The following is a 21349-nucleotide window of genomic DNA, read 5'->3' on the forward strand; positions in this document are numbered from 1 at the left end:
ATACAGTGTGTATATATATATATTAGTATAACATTACTCATAGGCAGCAGTGATCTTCTGATACTGTGTATAGTGCCTATGTGTCAATTGGGTTATCAGAATCCTCTCCTTGATGTCATTTGCCAATAAGATTGGGAAAATAATTATTGTAATGGAAAAAATAATTCTAGCAAAAATTCTTATGATCCAATCATTAGAACGCATTTGAAAAGGAAAAAGCTGCAGTATACCTATGCTGTCTGTTTGCATCGGCTTCATATGGGTTGTGTGACTTTATATAAGACATTGAGTGTGGTGTAAAATGACTTTACTAAACTATGTTAAGAGAGCCCTGTGGCAGGGCAGATGCACAGTAAATATATTTTAGTTTTTGTTTTAGCTGACAAGGATAGAGTTACAATTCCTCAGTGAGGATGTAGCCAAGCTAAACTGGGTATTTGATTGGCAATTTAGCCAGGCCACAAGTCTAAAGGAGGAGCAGGAAGTCTCCTCAGTTCAACCTGAGACTCCAGGGGGATAGGGCCCTGTGCTTGTGGTCCTGTTCACTGTGATAGCTACAGTATCTGCTTGGGTGAATTTTGCAAACAATATTACAAAAAAGTGTCCTCTGCCGCTCCTAACTGCTTTGCTCGGTGTCTTGCCTTTATCTCCAGTGCATTGAGTTCTGGCTGCAACAGTTTTTCTTTTTCATCATTCTCAGCTGTAGGCCTGTGCCAGTTTTGGAGCTCAGAAAATATAAAAAAAAGAGTCTATTATACCCAAATATCGAATCCTGTAAATTTACAGATGACAGTAAAGACAGAAATATGGAAAGGACTTCCTTCACAACTAAAAAGGTGTTTGTTTTTCATAGACTAGTGCATCCCAAACTTAAGTCATCCCAACAAAAGTGTAGCTTTGTTTGCACGCTAATGCTTAAATACTGCAGTACATTTGTAGAGGCTAAATGAAAAAAAGTAATAGTATTATTAGCATACAATAGTAAGTTCTAAAAGGCAGTTAACTAGAGGGTGGTAAAATTGAGTTATTAATTAACAATATTATTATTTATTTCTTAGCAGACACCCTTATCCAGGGTGACTTACAATTATTGCAAGACATCACGTTATTTTTACATTTACATAATTATACAGTTGGGTTTTTACTGGAGCAATCTAGGTAAAGTACCTTGCTCAAGGGTACAGCAGCAGTGTCCCCACCTGGGATTGAACCCACAATCCTCCGGTCAAGAGTCCACAGCCCTAACCACTACTCCACACTGCTGCCCATAAAATATGACCATAACTATAAATTATATATTTATAGTTATGGTCATATTTTAGATCATGACTGGCCTTAGATGCTCAACAAATTATCAAAAGGGCCTGCTCAAATACAAGAAACCCTTGGAATCGCAGTTCATAACATTCACTTCGGGTGCCTGGGTCAAAGGAAAATATAATCTGTAGTAAGAAGAAAACTAGTACTTCACATCTTTAAAAAAGATGACTTTATTTACCAGGATTTGAACTAGCATGCTCCCATATAGTGCCATGCAGTAGTGCCTTTGCTTGGTAAGAAACTGGGTAAGACTTAGACGTGTTCTCTTATGAATTTGAGTTCCAAGCTTGTGTCAGAACAGAGCTCGCTGCCTGGCAATGTTTTGCACACTGTGGCATCTGTGCAGGAAATGCAAAAGCAGATTTAACAATTATCTGTATGGAAGCACAAGGCACGGCTCCAATCCAATTAGCTATTACCCTATTTTGCCAATCCTTGGAACAGTTTATTACAAACCATAATGCTGTATGAATTTACTTCAAATAATGTACAAAAGTATTATGTTTTAAAGCTGTAACTCAATGCTTTTTTTTTTTTTTTTTTTTTTTACTGAATGGTCAAGGACCGAGTATAAGAAATTAATCCAGAACTAAAATCAGAGTAAAATTAAAGAAACTTATTATTCTGAGATTTCACTCTGAACTCCATCTTAATATGAATAGAGTGCGATCTTTTATCCTTGCTTTTGTATTCTGTTTGCAATCACGTTGAGTGGTTCTGACTCTGAACTTGTCTCAGGCTGCCTAGGATGGAGCAGGCTTCCTCATTCAATTTAATCATGTCACATCATGATCTTTCAGCTTGGCTGGTCCCACCTACCCACCCTCTCTATACAGTATCTGTACAAGAGGTTGGTTTGAATGGAATAAGAAAGTCTGTTCAGTGCTAGGCAGTTTGAATTTTCCAGACAGACAATCTCAAAGTAAGTTCAAAGTCAGATATAGAGAGAATGATAAAAATGAAATATTGGCACATTAAAACCCAAAGACAAGCGAACAGTGAAACTTTTTTTTTTTTTTTTTTTTTTTTAAAAGACATTTGAAGCTACTTTTTTATAATCATAAACACATTTAGAACGTCAGAATTGTAAAGCGACACAATTTAACTTTTGAGTAAAATGGACTGTTGTCCTTGAAGTTAAATAGACATTCATCAAAATAAAAGTCCAGGTTGTTATCTTGCAGTACCTGGGACCTTGATAGGAAAGGAAAAGTAGGCCCTGGTATTAACAGTGAAGATACAATCGCACACACATACATTTTTAGAGGTGAAAATAGAAAACACTGCAAGGTTGCACAGTTTTCATTTTTTGCCTTAGGTTTAGGATTAACTCTATGGATTAGAAATTAAAAGGGGCTCTCCCTCAAATAACTGATTAATCTAAACGACATCTCCGACATGTCTTGTGAGATTATATATAAAGTGCCACTCAGTTTCAGTCACAATGGGCAAGACAGCAGATCTTACACACTTTGATAAGAGCCTAACAGCAGGCACTCAGTTGCAAAACTCAATGTGAAATTTCAGTGCGAAAAGTGTGAGTTTGAGATGGTAAAACTTTAGAATAATAGCAGCAAATTCAATTTAATTGCCTGTATTTATCCCATGTTTCTTTGTAACAAATGGTTTTGATCACATATATATAAGGCATGCATTCACACTTCTCACAATCACATCTTCGGCACTCAAGATTCAATCAGGACGCTTAAAGCAGGTTTGAAGCCAGGTAATGGAAGATTTAGAGAAACATACTAACTGAAAGCAACAGTACCCAGAACCACTCGGAAAATGATTTCAAACATCATAAGATAGTAAGGGAAATGTAGAAAACAAGTATTCAAAGTATTTGAAGCTGTTTACTTTAGAAGATACGCTTTCTCATTCTGTGATCTATCTCAAGCTACAGTCTTTGCAAATAGGTATCAGAAAAAAAAAGTATTGTTGTGTATTGTTTCTGGGAAAAGACTGCAAAAAAAGAAAATGCTGACCCATTGTTGTTTACCCCACACACAGTGTTTAGTATGCAGTCTGCAGAATAAATACATTTCCCAGAAAACTGCTGATCTGGTTGGAAATTGATGTTACAAAATAAGTTTGCAGAATCAGAATAAAAAAGAGACACAGAGAAGGTTGTGTAATCAATGTGACGAGACAGGAACGTTTCTGACAGATTAATGAACATGCAAATTTATAGCTGACAAATGATTGTAAGTATAATTTTATTAGGTACAAAATAATTTTTCCAGAAAGGTAAAATAAAGACTGTGCCAATGCATTGCCAGCGATTTGAAACACACTGTATATTAATAATATGGTAATGCGATAGGGTGAGGTGTCCTCCATTATTAGTATAAATGTTGTGTCCTGGTGATGATTTGGCAGGGATGGGGTTAAAAATCCCTTCATGAAAATTAGTCCCTGGCTCCCTCCATTCCAGTCAAGTGAAAATGTGACTGAAAGAGGGGCAACTGGGGCCTTGATTTGTTGACAGCTGGCCCATCAATTAATCAATTTGGCTATTTAATCCACCTGCTAGGGGGGGAAATATAAAAGGATGCAGAAAGCCCAGTGGGGGCGGTAGGCTGTAGAACAGCTTGTATTTTAAGATGTGCCAGCACGGATAGACGTGCTACTATATGTGTGTAACAGGGGCAGTGGCAGGGCGTGAATCGGCAACTACACAGACCACATGCAAGTGTCTTAACCACCATGCAAAAGAGCCAGGCACGTCTGCATTTGTGGTTATAGAGCTTTTAACCTCATCTCACTAAAGAGGGTCCGAATCCATAAGGGCAGTGTTGAGAAATATACCATTTGCTGAAGGTAAGACAGAGCTGTGAAGTTAGAGAGGCTGTCTGTCTGTCTGTCTGTCTGTGTCTGTCTGTTTATCTGTACCAGGGGAAGCTGTGTCTCCCCTTTCAAAAAGATGGACCACAACCTGTCTTGTTTAATGTAAGTTAACCAGCAATACAAGTACACGCTGAACTATCTGTTTATGTGATCCTGCCCTTGCCTCTCTGATCATCGGCTGTCCTGTCACAGGCACCATGAGACAAATGGGTCTGAACATGTGTGTCAGTTCATACCACTGTGACAGGGAAGGCAAAACAATATGAAAATGTTATAGTGTGGTTCCTATTGCTAATATCATTGAAGCTGCCCTAGAAGATCATTCATTAAGAAAAACCATGCACAGCTTGCTGTCGCCATTTTCAGCACATCCAGTAATTACTATCTTAAGTATTGCATTCACATATTTAGAATGTACTAGTTTGCAAAGAAGATTGATTTGACATGTTGTTTTTATTTAATTTATCGTGCACAGTAAACACAACACAGTAAAAACTCAGTGTGAGATCTCAGAAATGATTTCAGAAATGAGACTAATTTAAAAGGGAAAAAAAATACACAATCCTCCAGCAAGCACTGGATCGACTGGGGCTAGGAGTTGCTGCCTGTTATTATTATTCTTCCAATACTGAACGCCTTCTTACTCCTAATATAAAATGTCAGAGATTGAGAGAACAGCAGGTTGGAATGACTTTAGCTCCTCTACTGTTACACCAGGGGACCACTGATCTGGTGTTACCAAGATTCAGTTTCCTTTTGTATGCCCCCTTACCTTTTCATGGTATTTGTAATCATAATGAGTGGTTCTTTGACCAAGATCCTGTATTACATATGCCTATGGCTGGAAACTAGAACTGAAGATCATCCGAACTCAGGTCACCTAAGCACAGGCTATAAAAAAACATAAAAAAAACGATTTTGCAATAAGAACAACCGAGAATGATTGCAAGCATCATAAAAAGGTTAGGAGGCTAACACATTAAATTGTAATTGTAGCTACTTGTTTGACATTGGTTTATAAACAAGTTTTTTTTACATACTCTGCACACCTTAGGTTACTGTATGCAAAGCTTTCAGATATATCTGCCACCTACACACACACACCAACACAGAATTAATAACAAAGCCTCTGACGAAAACTGGCAAATCGTGACTCCCAACTCTCAGCGGCTTCACCTACACTTCCTCAAAGACCTGTGTTTCTGATTTCCTTCCAAAAAGAATTAAACTACATTTCCTCATTAAATCACACAGCGGGGGAAGCTATCTATGACTTTATTGCATTGTTCAGTGGTTTTAAAGGTCTGTTGAGAAGATGGGAACATTGTATAGTGCCAGTTCAATGCAAGGTGCTGTCACATTCAGTTAAAAAGAGGCTCTACTTAAATAGTATTACCTGTGGGGGACATTAAAAATTAAGAAAACAAAACACAACTTGTGAGCAATCCGATACATTACTGATCTAGATGTTCTGTTGATAGATTAGGACGAGTAAGCAGTTGTTCTTGTAATAAAGATGGATATTAATAAAACTCGGCACTCTCCTTGAGATTGAGAAGAACTAGGGAATGCAATTTGTTTGCAACACTGTAGCACTTTGAACCATTATCTTTTTTGGTAAGTCAACGTGGCCTAGTGGTCTGAAGAAAAAAGCATGTTTAAAAAAAAGATATCTGATACCGTAGAATAATATGTTATCAGTACACTAGTATTAATTTGCAATGTGTCTTTACACATGAATAATTGGTGAAATATTGAGGGCAGTCAATTAGTAAAGGGTCCTTTCACTGTATAATATAGCTGATGATAATTTATTCTCAACAGGGCCTGACCATGAATTAACTGAATTATTAAATTGTGAAATAACTGTGGTAACAAAACCATTACCATTTAAAATTGTAGTTTTGTTTCCAAAGCATTAACCGATGTATCAACAAGCATGTTTCTGCATTGGATTTGGGGTCCCAACAGTATTCTGGGAGTCACAGCAGCTTTAAATTTGCATTTGGCCCAGCACGATGTGAGGGTGTTGAAAGTTATATGACTGCGGGGCAGGGGGGGGGGGGGGGGGGGGCACTTGCGGTCATTACATTAAATGACACTGGGTTAACACTGCAATATTTCAATTTACAAAATTAGGAGAGGAAAACAAAGGAGACAGAAGGGAATGATTTAGTCCACACTGGGAAATTATGCCAAATTCCTAGTTGATTTATCTTGGCTAGCTTAAAATTATTTTCTGCATAATTTAATGTATAATTTCCTGGCAGATGTGGCAGTGTCGCTCCCTGTTACCAGGGAAATATCTAATACTTGCCTGGCTGGGGTGCATTCAAATGAATTGTATTATTTGTTTGTGGTGCTGGGTACTTATCTTTGCAAAACCTGGCTTTCTCTGTGGGAGTATAGGACTTTTCCCCAGCCTGTTCTGAACCGTAATTTCCTATAGGATTCCTATTAATCTTCTATTTTTATAGTGAAGATGTGTTTTTGTATTTCAAGGCAACACTGCTTGTTTATTCCCTATAGAGCAGTGGTTCTGGGGAACCCACTGTCCTGCTGGTTTTTGTTCCAACCGAGCTCTCAATTACTTAATTGAACCTTAATTGAACTAATAATTTGCTTCATTTGACTTTTTTAAAGTGTTTAGCTTACAAAAAGTTGGAGAATTCAAGTTCCTTATATAATTTTAAATTTTACTTAAAATCTCCAACTGTTTAAAATAATTAAAAAGCTCGAATTAATCATATTAGTTCAATTAAGGATCCAGTAATTGAGAGCAGCTTGGTTGGAACAAAAACCAGCAGGACAGTGGGTCCTCAGGACCAGGGTTGAGAACCACTGCTATAGAGTATACAGGCAGGAGAAAGTCATTTCTAATATTTGCAAATAAGAAACGTCATATGTAGCTCACACTTTGGTGTAAACGACCAATTCCTGATATTACTTATTAATTCGTGAGGCAAAAGCCACCTCTGATATGTGTTCTGTAATATATGAAAGCTGAATATCCCTGTTGCAAGTCTTTTGGGCTGGACAGCAAACAAGAAGACTTTGATTGAAGGTGCTTGGTTGAAAAGTGATTCTGTATCCAAATACTATTGTATCATGAGGAATATTCTCAACACTGAGTCATACTTTGCTTTAGACTTCCCACCATTGAAGAAATAAGAGGAAGTTCGCATTGAGGAATGGTCATTTACAGGACCCGTTCTGAACAATGCTTACACTTCCTAGGTCATTTTATCTCGGAAATGTGTCATGTCAGTCCTTATGGGAAGCAATTGATTTGTTAATGGAGTGCTGTTCCATTACATGATTAAAGGATGCAGTCCTAATATAAAAATCATTTTCAAAATAATAATGGAAAAGTATATTGAAACTTACATTTTTACTTATGCATTCCAGGCAAGAAGGTTCGTGTCGTGTGGGAAGTTGTAAGGTGGTCTTGATTAGGGCGGGTTTTGATTTAGCACCAATAGGCTCTCTTTTCAAAGTAGCTTAGCACACCGATTCTCTAAATGACTCACACACCTGTGCAGCAGTCAAAAATGGCCTCTTTCTTGAACATTTTGTCTTTACATGTAGGTTTGTCAACCTTCCTTTTTTATATCCAGAAGACTACTTGTCCAATTGTGATAAAAGCACAAGGGTTTATAAGATGTGCATTTTGCCTACAAGTGATAGCCAAAAATGTATTATTACTATGGAATTTGTTTCACTTGGAACTACCATATGGTATATTTTGTCAGCATGAACTTGTCTATTGCCACATTCTTGTGTTTTTCATTTGTGTCCAATCCTATGTAAGCCCACTTTGGCAATTTTGCTCATTTTTTAAGTGCCATCTATACTGTGAATGAAGAGTCATATCTTTCCAGGCTCTTTAGAGTAAAGAACAGAAAGACAGAGAGAAGGGAGACCGCTCTCAGAGATGTTTTGTGGCAATATCATTGGGATGGGGGGGAGGGGTAAGAAAGAAATTTTGATTCCAAACACACCAAGTTGTAAATGCCATAAAACTATACAGTGTTATACCGACCTTTCAAAGTGACCTTTTAGAAACCCAAAGAAGGAATATTCAATAAGCTTCACAGACTTTATTGAAAAGGTCAGAGCAGTTTTAAGACAGTGTTGCCCTTGATACAGATAAGCGCTCAAATTACAACTGGACAGTTGTATGGTTTGAGATAGTACTTCCTCAAAATACCCAGAAAAAAAATACAAATGCAAAAAGTCTTAGACATGTTGCATTTTTCTACTCTGATGCATTATGAGCATCAACAATTTACTCAAAGCCTCCACTAGTGTTTTCTACTATTATAACAACCTTGACTTGCATAAAGAAGGAAAAACATTGAGTGCAATAGCTCACATCACTTGATTTTCAAGATGTGGTATCCAAAGCATAATCAACAAGTACAGAGAAACATCATCTGTAATTGACAAACCCAGGACTGGAAGACCCAAAAAGCTGTCTAACAAGAATGAGCGATACTTTAAAATAATATCCTTAAGGAATAGAAAGACGACAAGCATTGAATTGACAACAGAACTGGCAGAAGACACAGGTGTCGTTGTCCATCCATCAACAGTCCAAAGCACCTTTGACCATTGTTCCATAGTCCAATTTCTGTGTTCTTGTGCATATTTTAGCCTTTTAGTCTTGTTCCCCTTTCTTAACAGAGGTATTCTTATTGCAACACATCCTTTAAGTCCTGATTTCAAGAGTGACCTTTATACTGTTGGTTTGATGGACAACGACACCTGTGCCTTCTGCACATTGTGCCCTTATCTTGTATGATGCTTTGCCATCATTCTGAGTGGTTCCTACTGCAAGGCTGTGTTAAGGTGCTTTCACCTGAGTGCAGGGGTGGATTTCACAGTTGCCTGTAATGGAAATCATGGATCATGATAATCTTTTTACAGTTGTGTTTGTTAGATCCATCTTTGAGGTAGTATGGTTGAGCTAAACCATATTGATTGTGATGTTCTTAAACTCCATTTTCTTGGTAGTGCCATATGCAGTACCAAGCATGGTCTGCCAAAATGTCACGGTTGGCTGTGTGAATGGTTTTAAGAAAAATATAATTCAGTAGTTCGGGACAAACACCAATCACAAAATGTTTTAGTATAAATATTTATTGTAGAGAATGCGGAGTATGCGATTTAACAGAAGTATGCTGTATATACACATTCATTTGGCATCAAACCTAACTTGGTTTGAGGGTTCGCTGCCTGGCCAACTGGACGAGGCTGAGACCCCCATTTGATAAAACATAAAAACTGTTATTAAGAAAGGTGGAGATGGGGAGGTGGTGGGTTACGATGAAATCAAAACGCAACTGAGAGATAAGTGAAGAGGGTATTTATAGTGCTAACAATTTAAATTAGCTAATGTGTAAATTGAATGATTCAATTTGGTGATGCGGAGATTGGTGTCTGACCCTCCTCCCGAACTTTAATTATAAATTTCATTTCAGTAGTTCGGGACAAACACCAATCACAAAATGTTTTAGTACAAATATTTATTGTAGAGAATGCGGAGTATGCGATTTAACAGAAGTATGCTGTATATACACATTCATTTGGCATCAAACCTAACTTGGTTTGAGGGTTCGCTGCCTGGCCAACTGGACGAGGCTGAGACCCCCAAAAAGAACAAGCCAGTCTCAATGCCACAATTAGAATTGAATATAGCCCACTTGAAGGTTTAGCCAACCTTTAACAAATGATCATCAGCACGCAGGAAAGGAAAACAAAACCCATTTTTGGGAAATAAACCTCTGGGAATCCATGGCTGATTCGATTGCCCTTCCTCCAGGCAGGCTACTAACACTTAAGAGCACATTTCTGTAAAAGCATTTTTAGGCTCCATAATATTTGTTATAATGTAAACTTGGTAAGCACTGGAGGATCAACGACCCAACCGTTTGATAAGAGAGTCTGGAACTCAGTGGGGGAAAAAGCTGCTACGATTCTGAAGGAAGGACCGGAAAACTGCTCAGCTGCGAATCCGGACCTGGAAATAAATCAGGTGAAAGAAGAACAAATGTTGGGTGACGATTGTTCAGTTTTCATTAATAAACAGCGGGCCTGAGGGTGATGCGCCCTGAGAAAGATGGAGATGGACAAGAGAGAAAGGGGTCATATGGGCCAACATGGGATTTATAAACAAAATTGAAAAGCTTTCTCTAATCTTCCAGGTCCGTTTTACTTCTTTTGAGCAGGAAGGAAAGGGTATCAGATGAGGGGATTGCTAGGTCAGAGATTAAGGGGCGAATCTGGGGGTTGAATTTGAGAGCGAGGTAGACTCCCAGCACCTATGGGAACCCAAGAAGGCTAAGAGAAAGAGCTGTAAGGTTTTATCTAAAACAGGCAGGAGTAGCTGGAGCAGATGAGAGGCACCAAGAGAGTACGTTGATGGCAATAGGTAGGCTAGCAGGAGGAGAAAGAGATTTTGATAGTTGAAGCCCTTTCAGGATTAGTGAAATTTGTGAGTTGCAGAGTGTAGAGCTGGGACACTGAAATTGGGTTGAGTTTGTAGAAAGACTTGATGCAGGAAATTCAAATCTTATAGCTCTATTCTTAAGGGACATAATATAGGATGACGCTACGGGCACTGAAAATGATGGAAAGGAATGTTGAATGCAAAGTGAAATTTTAAAGCAATTCCAGGATGACCGGTACATTTGCAGTGAGCGGGGAGTGATGCTGAGAAGAGTTGTTTCTTGAGCCTGCAGAAATCAGGGAATGCAGCAGGTGGCTCACATGAATGTCAGGTCTGAAAAATGAGGAATCCGAGTTTGCAGGAGGTCGTCTTCGGAAGCCAATGCTCTGAATCTCTGCGTTTGGAAACGAGAAAAGAATCAATTATATTCAGGTGGCCGAGAATGTGTTGAGCTCTGAAAATGAACTGATGAGTAACAGATAAACAGGTAATCCTTCTGAATATTCTCATTATATGGTGGGAGAATGAACGATCTTGTTAAAGATTTAGACTGAAGGTGAATTGTGAGTGGAGAAGAATGGATTTTGAGCCCAGGAAGACCCCCAAAAGGAGTGCGGCTACAGCAAATGGACACACTTTGCACAATGACGAGGAGTGATCGGTTATAGGAAGAATGCTGAATTCGTTGGGCCATGGAGCAGAAAACCAATTTTCCCTTGTAGTATCCTCCAAAGCCAAGAGAGGGAGCTGCATCTTTGAACGGCTGAATGTCTTTGTGCAGCAGGAGACAGTTGTCGTAAAAGAAAGTACTGACATTCCTTTCTTTTAGTAGGAGCACCCACAGGCGGAGTTCCTTGCGAAAAAAAAAAAAAGGAACCAAACCATAAGTATGACATCATTGAGGGAATCGACAGAAAGGATCAAATATAGAGAAGGTAGGAGATAAAAGCTCTGCCTCGAGGATTTATCCTCATTGCGTACAAATTGCAAAGCATATGACATGGTTTATTTAAATTTCGAGAAAGCTTTTGACAAAGTCCCACATAAAAGATTAATTTCTCATATTGAACGCAGTAGGGATTCAATGAAATGCATGCACGTGGACTAGGGAGTAGTTAACATGTAGAAAACAGAAGGCCTCCAGAGTATGCAGTATTGCTGCCCTGACTGATATTCAAAGAAATGGGAATGGTTTTGAAAGTGTTTGAATAAACTGCCGGTAAGCTGAAAGAAGAAAAGCATCTCACAGAGAAGAGACCACTATGGGGTCGTGCTGGACACCCATGGCGGCCGGGGAGGTCACTGCAGGGGCCTGCTGAATGCCTGCAGTGAGGGGATGGTAACCTAAAAGGTTACATTTGGAAGACCGCGGAGGCAAGGAATAGAAGGGGGCTGTGGGGCCCTGTTGAAGCTCGCAGCTGGTAGAAAACCGTTTGACAGAGAAGGGAGCACTATGGGGGCCTGCTGGACGCCCATAGTGGCCAGCGAGGTCACTGCAGAGGCCTGCAGTGATGGGGGGTGGGGAATGCGGGAGCAGCCGGACCCAACTGTAATTACTGATTAGAGGAGACATCAAAAATAGAGCAAGGTAACCAGTGGTGTATTACAGGGATCAGTATTAGGTCCTCTGCTATTCCTAATCTACATAATGATTTAGATTATGGCATAGTAAGCAGACTTGTTAAATTTGCACACAACACAAAAATAGGTGGAGTGGCAAACACTGTTGCAGCAGCGAAGGTCGTTCAAAATGATCTAGTCAGCATTCAGAACTGGGCAAGCACATGGCAAATGACATTTAATAGAGAAGTGTAAAGTACTGCACACAGGCAAGAAAAATGTGCATTATAAATATCATATGGAAGATACTGAAAGTGAAGGAATCTTTGAAAAAGACCTAGGAGTTTATGTTGACTCAGAAATGTCTTCATCTAGACAATGTGGGGAAGCTGTAAAAAGGCCAACAAGATGCTCGGATATATTGTGAAAAGTTTTGAATTTAAAATCAAGGGAAGTAATGTTAAAAATGTACAATGCATTAGTAAGACCTCACCTAGAATACTGTGTTCAGTTCTGGACACTTCATTAAAAGAAAAAGGATATTGCTGCTCCAGAAAGAGTGCAAAGAACAGCGACCAGAACTGTCCCGGATTTAAAACACATGTCGTATGCAGACAGGCCAAAAGAAAAGAAGCTATTCAGACTTGAACAAAGACTACGCGGTGATCTGATTCAAGCTTTCAAAATCCTAAAAGGTATTGACAACGTCAACCCAGGAGACTTTTTGAACCAGGAGTCACAAATGGAAATTAGACAAAGGGGCATTCAGAACAGAAAATAGGAGGCACTTTTTTACATAGAAAATTGTGAGGGTCTGGAACCAACTTAGTAATGTTGAAGCCGACACCCTGGGATCCTTCTTGATGATACTCTGAGATCAATAAGCTACTAACAACCAAACGAGCAAGATGGGCTGAATGGCATCCTCTTGTTTGCAAATCCTCCCATGCTCCCATGTAGTTTAAATGGCCTAGGAGGGACAGAAGATTGCGTTTAGTAGGGGGGGGGGGACCGGACCGGACCGGACCGGACAGAAAAGTGGAAATATAAAAAATACAATCCCCTGAGGACAGGCTCAATGGGCATGATTTTAAATGTGTTTGATATATTGGCTTTAGCCAGTCATGCGTTTTTCCCAGCAATTTTGATTAAGAATATGGCGTGGTCGATTTGCATATTGCAGGGAGCAATGTTCGTGAGGGACTGTTGATGCTGGATGTGATGGAGTTACGGTGAGCGAAAATGAAGTAAGTTACAGGCAGAATAGCACAGGTTCCTTCAATGAAGTTATTACAAATCTGGCAAAACAATCTCTGGATACAAATGCTCAAAACTGCCGATGAGCAGTGAGGGAAGGGAACCAGAAAGGTTAGGGAACCTGCAGTGAGAGAAGGGAACCAGAAAGGTTATAGTTAGAGGTGAAGGGAGCACTATGGGGGCCTGCTGGACGCCCACAGTGGCCAAAGAGGTCATTGCAGGGGCCTGCTGGACGCCTGCAGTGAGGGAAGGGAGCCAGAAAGGTTATAGTTGGAGGTGAAGGGAGCACTATGGGGGCCTGCTGGACGCCCATAGTGGCCAAAGAGGTCATTGCAGGGGCCTGCTGGACGCCTGCAGTGAGGGAAAGGAACCAGAAAGGTTATATTTGGAGGTGAAGGGAGCACTATGGGGGCCTGCTGGACGCCCATAGTGGCCAAAGAGATCACTGCAGGGGCCTGCTGGATGCCTGCAGTGATGAGGGGGTGTAACCAGAAGGTTACAGATGCATATTATACAACAGTGGCGGGTGTCGAAACCCCAGGATAGATCGCGGGAGCAGCCGCTCCTAACTGTAATAATAATCTCTGGATACAAATGCTCAAAACTGCTGAAGCACAGAAAGAAAAGCATTTCACAGAGAAAGGATCACTATGAGGGCCTGCTGGACGCCCATAGTGGCAAAAGAGGTCACTGCAGGGGCCTGCTGGACGCCTGCAGTGAGGGGAGGTAACCTGAAAGGTTATAGTTGGAGCCAGAATGCTCAGGAACTGCTAAATGAGCCTTTGATTGACAGGTGCGATGGTCCTGCTTTCGGATTTTTCCGGTAGTAGAAGCGCTTCGTGGAGATGCAGTCGGTGCGGGGGAGGTGTTTCAAGTCCGCTTATAATACGCGGAAATTGGGCTTGCTTCTTGAGTCGCGGGTTGGAATTTGTAAAAACACCCATACTGACATGGGTTGGGCTTGTTTTGTGATACTTGGCAACACTGGGTAAAGCAACGATCAGTGCTGACGTCATAGAGCCTGCAACGGGAAGGATGAAATAAAGTAAACAAATTCTCCTTACGTGCTGTAGATTTAAATGGGATGTTGTTGCTACGAAGATAAAGCTGGAGCCGGGAGATCGTCCAGTCTCTGATGTCAGGAGTTGCGGAGGAACGAGTGGCCAGGCGGGAGCCACAGCAGACAGGAGAAGCTGACATCTGGGCAGAGAAGTTTGGAGTGGTAATACCGCCGACCGAAGTTGTGGTGGAGTTGGCCCGGGAAGGGCTGGTTGAACTGGTTGCGTGGATCTCGGCTCCGGGGAAACAGCAAACAGATCGTCATCCGTCGAAACGGAATAATCCAGACTGCAGACCATGATGCGTGCATGTACGATGAAATCAAAACGCAACTGAGAGATAAGTGAAGAGGGTATTTATAGTGCTAACAATTTAAATTAGCTAATGTGTAAATTGAATGATTCAATTTGGTGATGCGGAGATTGGTGTCTGACCCTCCTCCCGAACTTTAATTATAAATTTCATTTGTGTAGCAAAAACATGGTGCAATTCAGCTAACCCCTCCTCTGATCCAAGTGTGGGATCTGATTGGGTGTCAATCTGCCTCATTACAATCTCATGGGCTCCAAAACTGCCCTTGTTGGCCTTATTCCCGCCTCTGTGTTTCTCAAAGGAGTACAGTCCTAGTATACTTCCTTGAAGGTAGTGTAAATAGTCCATATGTGCTTTGAGTGTGAAGAGCCTGGAGTTGTGGATTTATTGTAAAAGGATTCTATGTAAATGCAATCATGGTGGTGTCGTTTGACAAATCTAATCTAAATCTGTTTTACACTAAGGAATTATAAAATATATATTTTCTGTTGCCCTCATTATAACCATTTGTACTTGTCAGAACAAATCAAGTATTGAGTTTTTTTCAGCTCTGTATTTTTTGTCTACATTTAATTCACATGACTGAGAAACCCACTGAGCTACAAAATGATCTGAACGCTAATTCCAGGAATGGTAGATACACTGGCGAGAGCATTTGCGTCTGTCTCCCTCACGCGCTCTCGGAAAAGGATTGTACAGCTGCTCCCACTGAATAATCACTTCCTACTGCAGTAAGTACGTTTAAGCTCTTGCTTAAACGTGAAGCTGACAAACAGCTCGTCATATTAAGGATGCGTAAATTCACGCTGTCCTTGCTCTAGGAGTTCGTAAACTACCGAAGCGCGCTCTTTGTGGTTCAGCTCAATAAATGATTTTTTTTTTCCCCCAGGATCAAAATAAATGATTATTTTTTTCCAGGATCAAAGAGGGGATTCAGAGAGGATTTTCGTTACCAATTCATTCTATAGTTCTGTCACTTTATTAAGAGTGTGCGGATATTCCGATTTTCCAAGTAACTGCCTTTAACGTGTTTTAAGCCAGAAGGTGTTATTTAAAACAGAAAAGAACACTGTTAAAAAACATGTTAATTAGCGAAACATGAAACGATGTTTTTCCCGTCGTTTGCAATCTACACATAATTAAGTACCAATGAATACTAATAAGATGACCTCTTCTTGCAGCGTAAATTAATATAAAATTAGCCACTAGCTTATCACAACCTAAACAATTAAAGCAACTCATATTGTCTTAACTTTGTTTAATTTTTTTGTTGTTGTTGTATGATCAATCACTCAAATACAGGTTCACTAAACGCTTGATATCTAGACGTTTAATATCGCTTAATATTGAAAACAGAATGGTAGGTCAAACAAATGTGATAGTTTCCAAAGAGCGTCAGAGTGACTTTGCAAACACACCAAAATGTTGTTTTATTGGATAGAGACCAATCAACGGGTGATTTTCAAAGACCCTGTTAAGTGTAACACAGGAAGTGAACATGAAAAATATCTTCACTTGAGTAACGAAAAGAAAAATTCTGGAAAAACAAAAACTCTTTTCTCATCATTTGCAATCTACACAGTATTAAGCACCAATCAATGCTAATAGCACAGCTTTTATCTGGCATTGCAAATTAATATAAAATTATACTAAGCTTCTCTGAACTGAATCTAGCAAAACCACTCTATTTTCTAATAACATTTCACTGAGAACTGACTCTTCTAAGGAGTATCCAATAAACAGGATGTGGATGTGAAAAATATTTTTACCTGTCGTGGAAAACAAAGAAGCAATGGCAAAACCACAATGGAGCGTTACTATTCACACAAGACCACGCTTTAATGACTGCAACGTCGTATGCTTTGCAAAAGAATTTCATAGAACCTGAATACCTTGATTTTGTTTGAAGATCCAGCGTCATACAGTGATCATCTTCTGTGAATCAGGTTACCTTTTGCATGGCTGTAAATACACAGTACCTATTTAAATGGCTTAACTATGCAGATGCTTTCCCGATCTAGCTTGAGTTACAAGATGAAAGAGAATCTAGCAACTAGCGCTAAAGAGCTGCTCCTTAACCAGACCTTATCATTTTAACACAGACTATATCCACAAAGTTCTGAGTATTTTCCAACAGGAACCATTAAAGATTGTGAACATGTAATCTCAATCAACTAGAAATAGAAATCGTTTCTAAATAGATTAAAATGTTCACATCTGACAAACAAATAGGACGAGTCTCTTACCTACAGTTATAGCTAATTAGTACCTTCCCTAATTAATCAGTACCTCGTCTAATTAATATATGCCAGGTTTAATTAGAAATCTGTTAGGTTGCTTACCGTGACTTGATCTTTGAAATATGTTCACATCACACATGATCTGTGTGATGTGAATGGCAAGTCTCTCTGCCGTTCCTTTTCATTGGGGATTCCAAAGACAGGTTTCCAACGATAGCACGACGCCGAGCAGTTTGGATAAACACACCACAAAGGGTTTATGGGTTGAAGTCCTGGGAAAGTTCCTGTTGTGTTTTTCATCAGCACCTGATTTACAAATTCAGGAAATCCAGGAATAGACTTCTGTTTTTAAATCAAATCTGTGGTGTGAGCCTTGGTTTCCCTATACAACAGGTACTGTTTTTAAAGACTGAATATATATCACATATATGTGCTTGTCTAGAGTAATATAGTTTCACTGAATGATGATCTTGCATGATTTAGTTAGTGCGGATAGTTCCATTCTATCACAGCCAGCTAGTCATCCTAATTGACATTCACAATTATGTCAATAACAGTGTTAATAGTGCCAGCATTTGTACAACCTAAATTAATCAATCATTGCTTACTTACAATAAAAAAACATTAGTCCGTTATATTTTATCCAGAAGTATTATTATTATTATTATTATTATTATTATTATTATTATTATTATTATTATTATTTACCAGTCACGAGACTACAGACAAGGCAAGGCAAATACACATTTCCTCAGAGAAAAATAAACTGTATAAAATTAGCAAGAAACAAGCTCATTTCATAAAGGAGATATTTAGTTATTGTGCCGAGTAATATCGTTAACCGTGTTTTATTGTTCTTTGAAAATACAGTACAAACACTACCAGAGCTTCAGAACAGGGCCTGTGTATTCTAGTGCTAACTGCAGCTTGCTCTTTCTCTATCACCCTTATACTGTGAGCTGCTATGCTGTATATAGTTATACAGTGAACCTCTATTTAAAGTAGTTATACTACTACACCTTCCCTCACCCCTCCGGTACAAATAATACAAAGAGAAAGTAAGAAAGTATGCCGGGCTGATGCGCTGCTTCGTATGCACTGGCGTTTGTGGATGCAGTTTTTACATTATAAATACAAAATATAAATACAGCGTCAGTTAAACTGGGAAGTAAACTGAAGGTTTGCGCAACCGAATAATGTCGTGTTTGCATTCCTACATGTTTGCATTCCTATATTTGTGGGGACTTCTCATTGACTCTCACAATTTTTTTTTTTTATTAACTATTTCTAACTCCAGTCAGACAAAACTCCACACAGGGATACACACACTCGCCCTGGTAAAAAGCTATGGTTCCTGCTTCGGAAACATGGACAGAACGATATTGCATAATCCTGCCTATGCATACGTGTGTGCAGGGCTTGCATTGAATCCAAGTCATATTATTATAATGTGAATAGGTCTTGGTTTATGTTGTATTGTTAAAATGATACATACATACTTGCATTCCCACAACTGCCTGGACTGGATTAGATAATACGCTTTGGCTTGATGGTCTGGGGGATTCCAAAGCCTCTTCTATCCAGGGGAATACTGCTACCATTACTTATTACGTAAGAGACTTGCACCCTTTACAAATAACATGTCAGAATATTATTGATAAAATGATTACGGCTTTATTGTGTATAAGCACAGTCTTTCACAAAAAAACGTTTCACTACAGCAGTTAGATCCAGCTTTTTCTATATAAAACACACACATAAGAAGGACAAATCGTATTTCTGAGCGTTCCCGCTGACATTCATTAATCGCTAGCATAACCGTTTTTCAATGCTTGGGCGTCTTCTGTTATTGAGTTTTAAGTACAGTTCTGGCAATATTGCAGCTGGTCTGCAAAAGAACAAGCAAGGAAAAGAAACCACCCCACACTTAAGTGCACCCTTATTATCTACAGTACTGGGGTTGCTGAAAGACCGATGCACTCAAGGCAACGTTTTGAATTGCGAGCAGCGGTCGAGGCAACGTACCTCAGAGGCCAGTTAAAGTGTCCAATGATATTAGACTCTCAATGCATACTGTCTAGATGCATTTGCCTCACTTGAAACCACATTCATAAAATGCTGTAGAATGTGTTAACCCAAGTCCCCCAAGACCCTCTGACCTGTCCGGCTTTACAGCATTCATTTTCAACTGTGATGAATGCCTAGGTTCCCTACAAACCCATTTTTACTGAACTTTACAATCATACTTTTATTTTTACAGTCACCGCACATCTGTACTGTACGCTCTAAAGAATCTGCTTTACCAATATTTAATAAATCAAATAAACAAACACAAATCCTATTGTATTGGCATCGCCATAGGTTCCCCCCACGAACACACACACACACACACACACACACACACACATATATATGGCTTTTTATACTACCTTGTTTCGCTGTACTCTTAAAGTGCTTTTATTAAACAAAGACTGCACAGCTTTGGAACCATAGGCATCCCCCTACCACTAGCAAAAAAAAAAAAAAATCAGGGGGGAAACCCCTAATTAACATCACTCGGCAACAGTAGCTGAGCAGCAGGACAACCACCATAGGGGGGAAACGGAGGAATTCATAAGATATGGTTGCCTTACCACAGAGAAGCTGCATCCACGCACAGGTCTTGTAAACAGTCGCGGTGTTGCAGAAGAAGAAGAGAGCGAAGCAGGCGATACAACCCAGGATCAGCACCATGGACAGCAGCACGAAGAAGGAGGCTGCCTTGAACGCGCTCGACGGAATGGAACTGAAATCTGCGAAGGTACCCCGGCAGGTGAGCTCCCGATTCGACATGCCGTTTCCCACACAGTAGTGAAACAAGCCGAAATAGCCGGCGTGGGGGGTGTTGACACTGTCCCCAATCCAGTAAGGCTGGATAAACACGACCACATTTATAATGGCAAAGCATATGGTAAAGATTGCCCATAGCACTCCAATCGCTCTGGAGTTTCGCATATAGTTGTCATGGTAAAGCTTGGAGGCTTCCTGTGAAGGCAGCATTTTGTTTTCTCTTTTACCTTCTTCTTCTTCTTGTATCGCTGAACCAGTCGTAAAAGCAGCAGTCTATTATAATATTTTAAGAAAATAAAGCACCGGGTTTTTTTATTTACACACACATAGAACAAAAATGTTCAGATCTGTGGTCTAGAGATGAATCGATAATACAATCCCGTGTACTACAAATGCAAAATAACAAACTGAAGCTAGCTCCAAGCTCAAGAAATCCCAACTTGAAAACCGATTTCTCAGCATCGATTATTTATATAATTAAGAAAATTATACCTCCCATCAGAATGAATGCCAGGAAGCAAATATCGGGTGAGGTTTCACCGGGAATGGGAAATACAATCTTCTGGTTGCAAAAAAGGTTCGCGGCAAAAACAGAAACATCCGTGGATAGCAGATCACAGAACTCCCTCTGATCTGGAGGCTTTGCTTTCTACAGTGAATGCAGATGTGGACGCTCTCGAGCTGCTGCTGCTTGCGGACGGGACTCCATGATTGTTGCTGCTGCTTCTCTGTCTCAGCTCTGCGCGCTCGTGTGGATGTTGAGAGATGCTGACGGCGCGCTCACAGTTGTCGCAAATCGGTTTCCAGCGTTACTTGTGGGTTTCAGAGGTCTGGTAATTAAAAAAAAAACAAAAAAAAAAACACGTTACAATCTCTTAATAAAAATAAATATAGCCCTATATATATATATATATATATATATATATATATATATATATATATATATATATATAAAAAGCTAAATGAACACATCTACTGGTCTCATTGTGGTTCCTCTGAATTGTGTGTAGGTTCTATATAGAACCATTAGTATATATTGATCAACAGAGGGTTCGGAACCATTTGATCAAAAAAAAAAACGCTATAGGAGTTCCAACTTCAAATGTAAGAATAGTTAGAAACATATGGTTTGAAGAAATATTTCAAACACATTTTAATATGTATTTGCTTTACACTGCAATATGTTCTCAAACAATTACAAATTAACAATAAGGTGCATCATTACATAAGTCTTAATAATTTGGTTTTACAGAGACGCCAACGTTTTATTATTATTATTATTATTATTATTATTATTATTATTTCTCTACATGCAATTCGAACTGTACTCCCAGGTTCTGCATTTGGTTTTTTTCGGGAGCAGCATCAAGCATTCCGCTGGTCTTTTTGTGTAAGGACACGTTTGGCTCTCGAAGAGCTCCCAGCTGCTGCAGCTAGCGCCTGCAATAAGGGGCTGTTTGCTTCTAGGAGC

The 21349-nt window shown here is 39.6% G+C and overlaps 1 protein-coding gene across 2 annotated transcripts in view; it reads right to left on the minus strand.

Annotated features, from left to right (window-relative positions):
* Window positions 1-20691, minus strand: part of LOC117413818 (LHFPL tetraspan subfamily member 4 protein) — a 95596-nt gene extending 74905 nt beyond the window's left edge. For both annotated transcript variants that reach the window (XM_059000123.1, XM_059000122.1), the window contains exon 1: window positions 19683-20691. In XM_059000123.1, the coding sequence (XP_058856106.1) occupies window positions 19683-20088 (406 nt within the window). In that variant the 5' untranslated portion in view covers window positions 20089-20691. The remainder of the gene's footprint in view (window positions 1-19682) is intronic.
* Window positions 20692-21349: the final 658 nt, after the last annotated feature.

The sequence above is a fragment of the Acipenser ruthenus genome, chromosome 25 (genome assembly GCF_902713425.1).
Source record: "Acipenser ruthenus chromosome 25, fAciRut3.2 maternal haplotype, whole genome shotgun sequence".
Lineage (NCBI taxonomy): Eukaryota > Metazoa > Chordata > Actinopteri > Acipenseriformes > Acipenseridae > Acipenser > Acipenser ruthenus.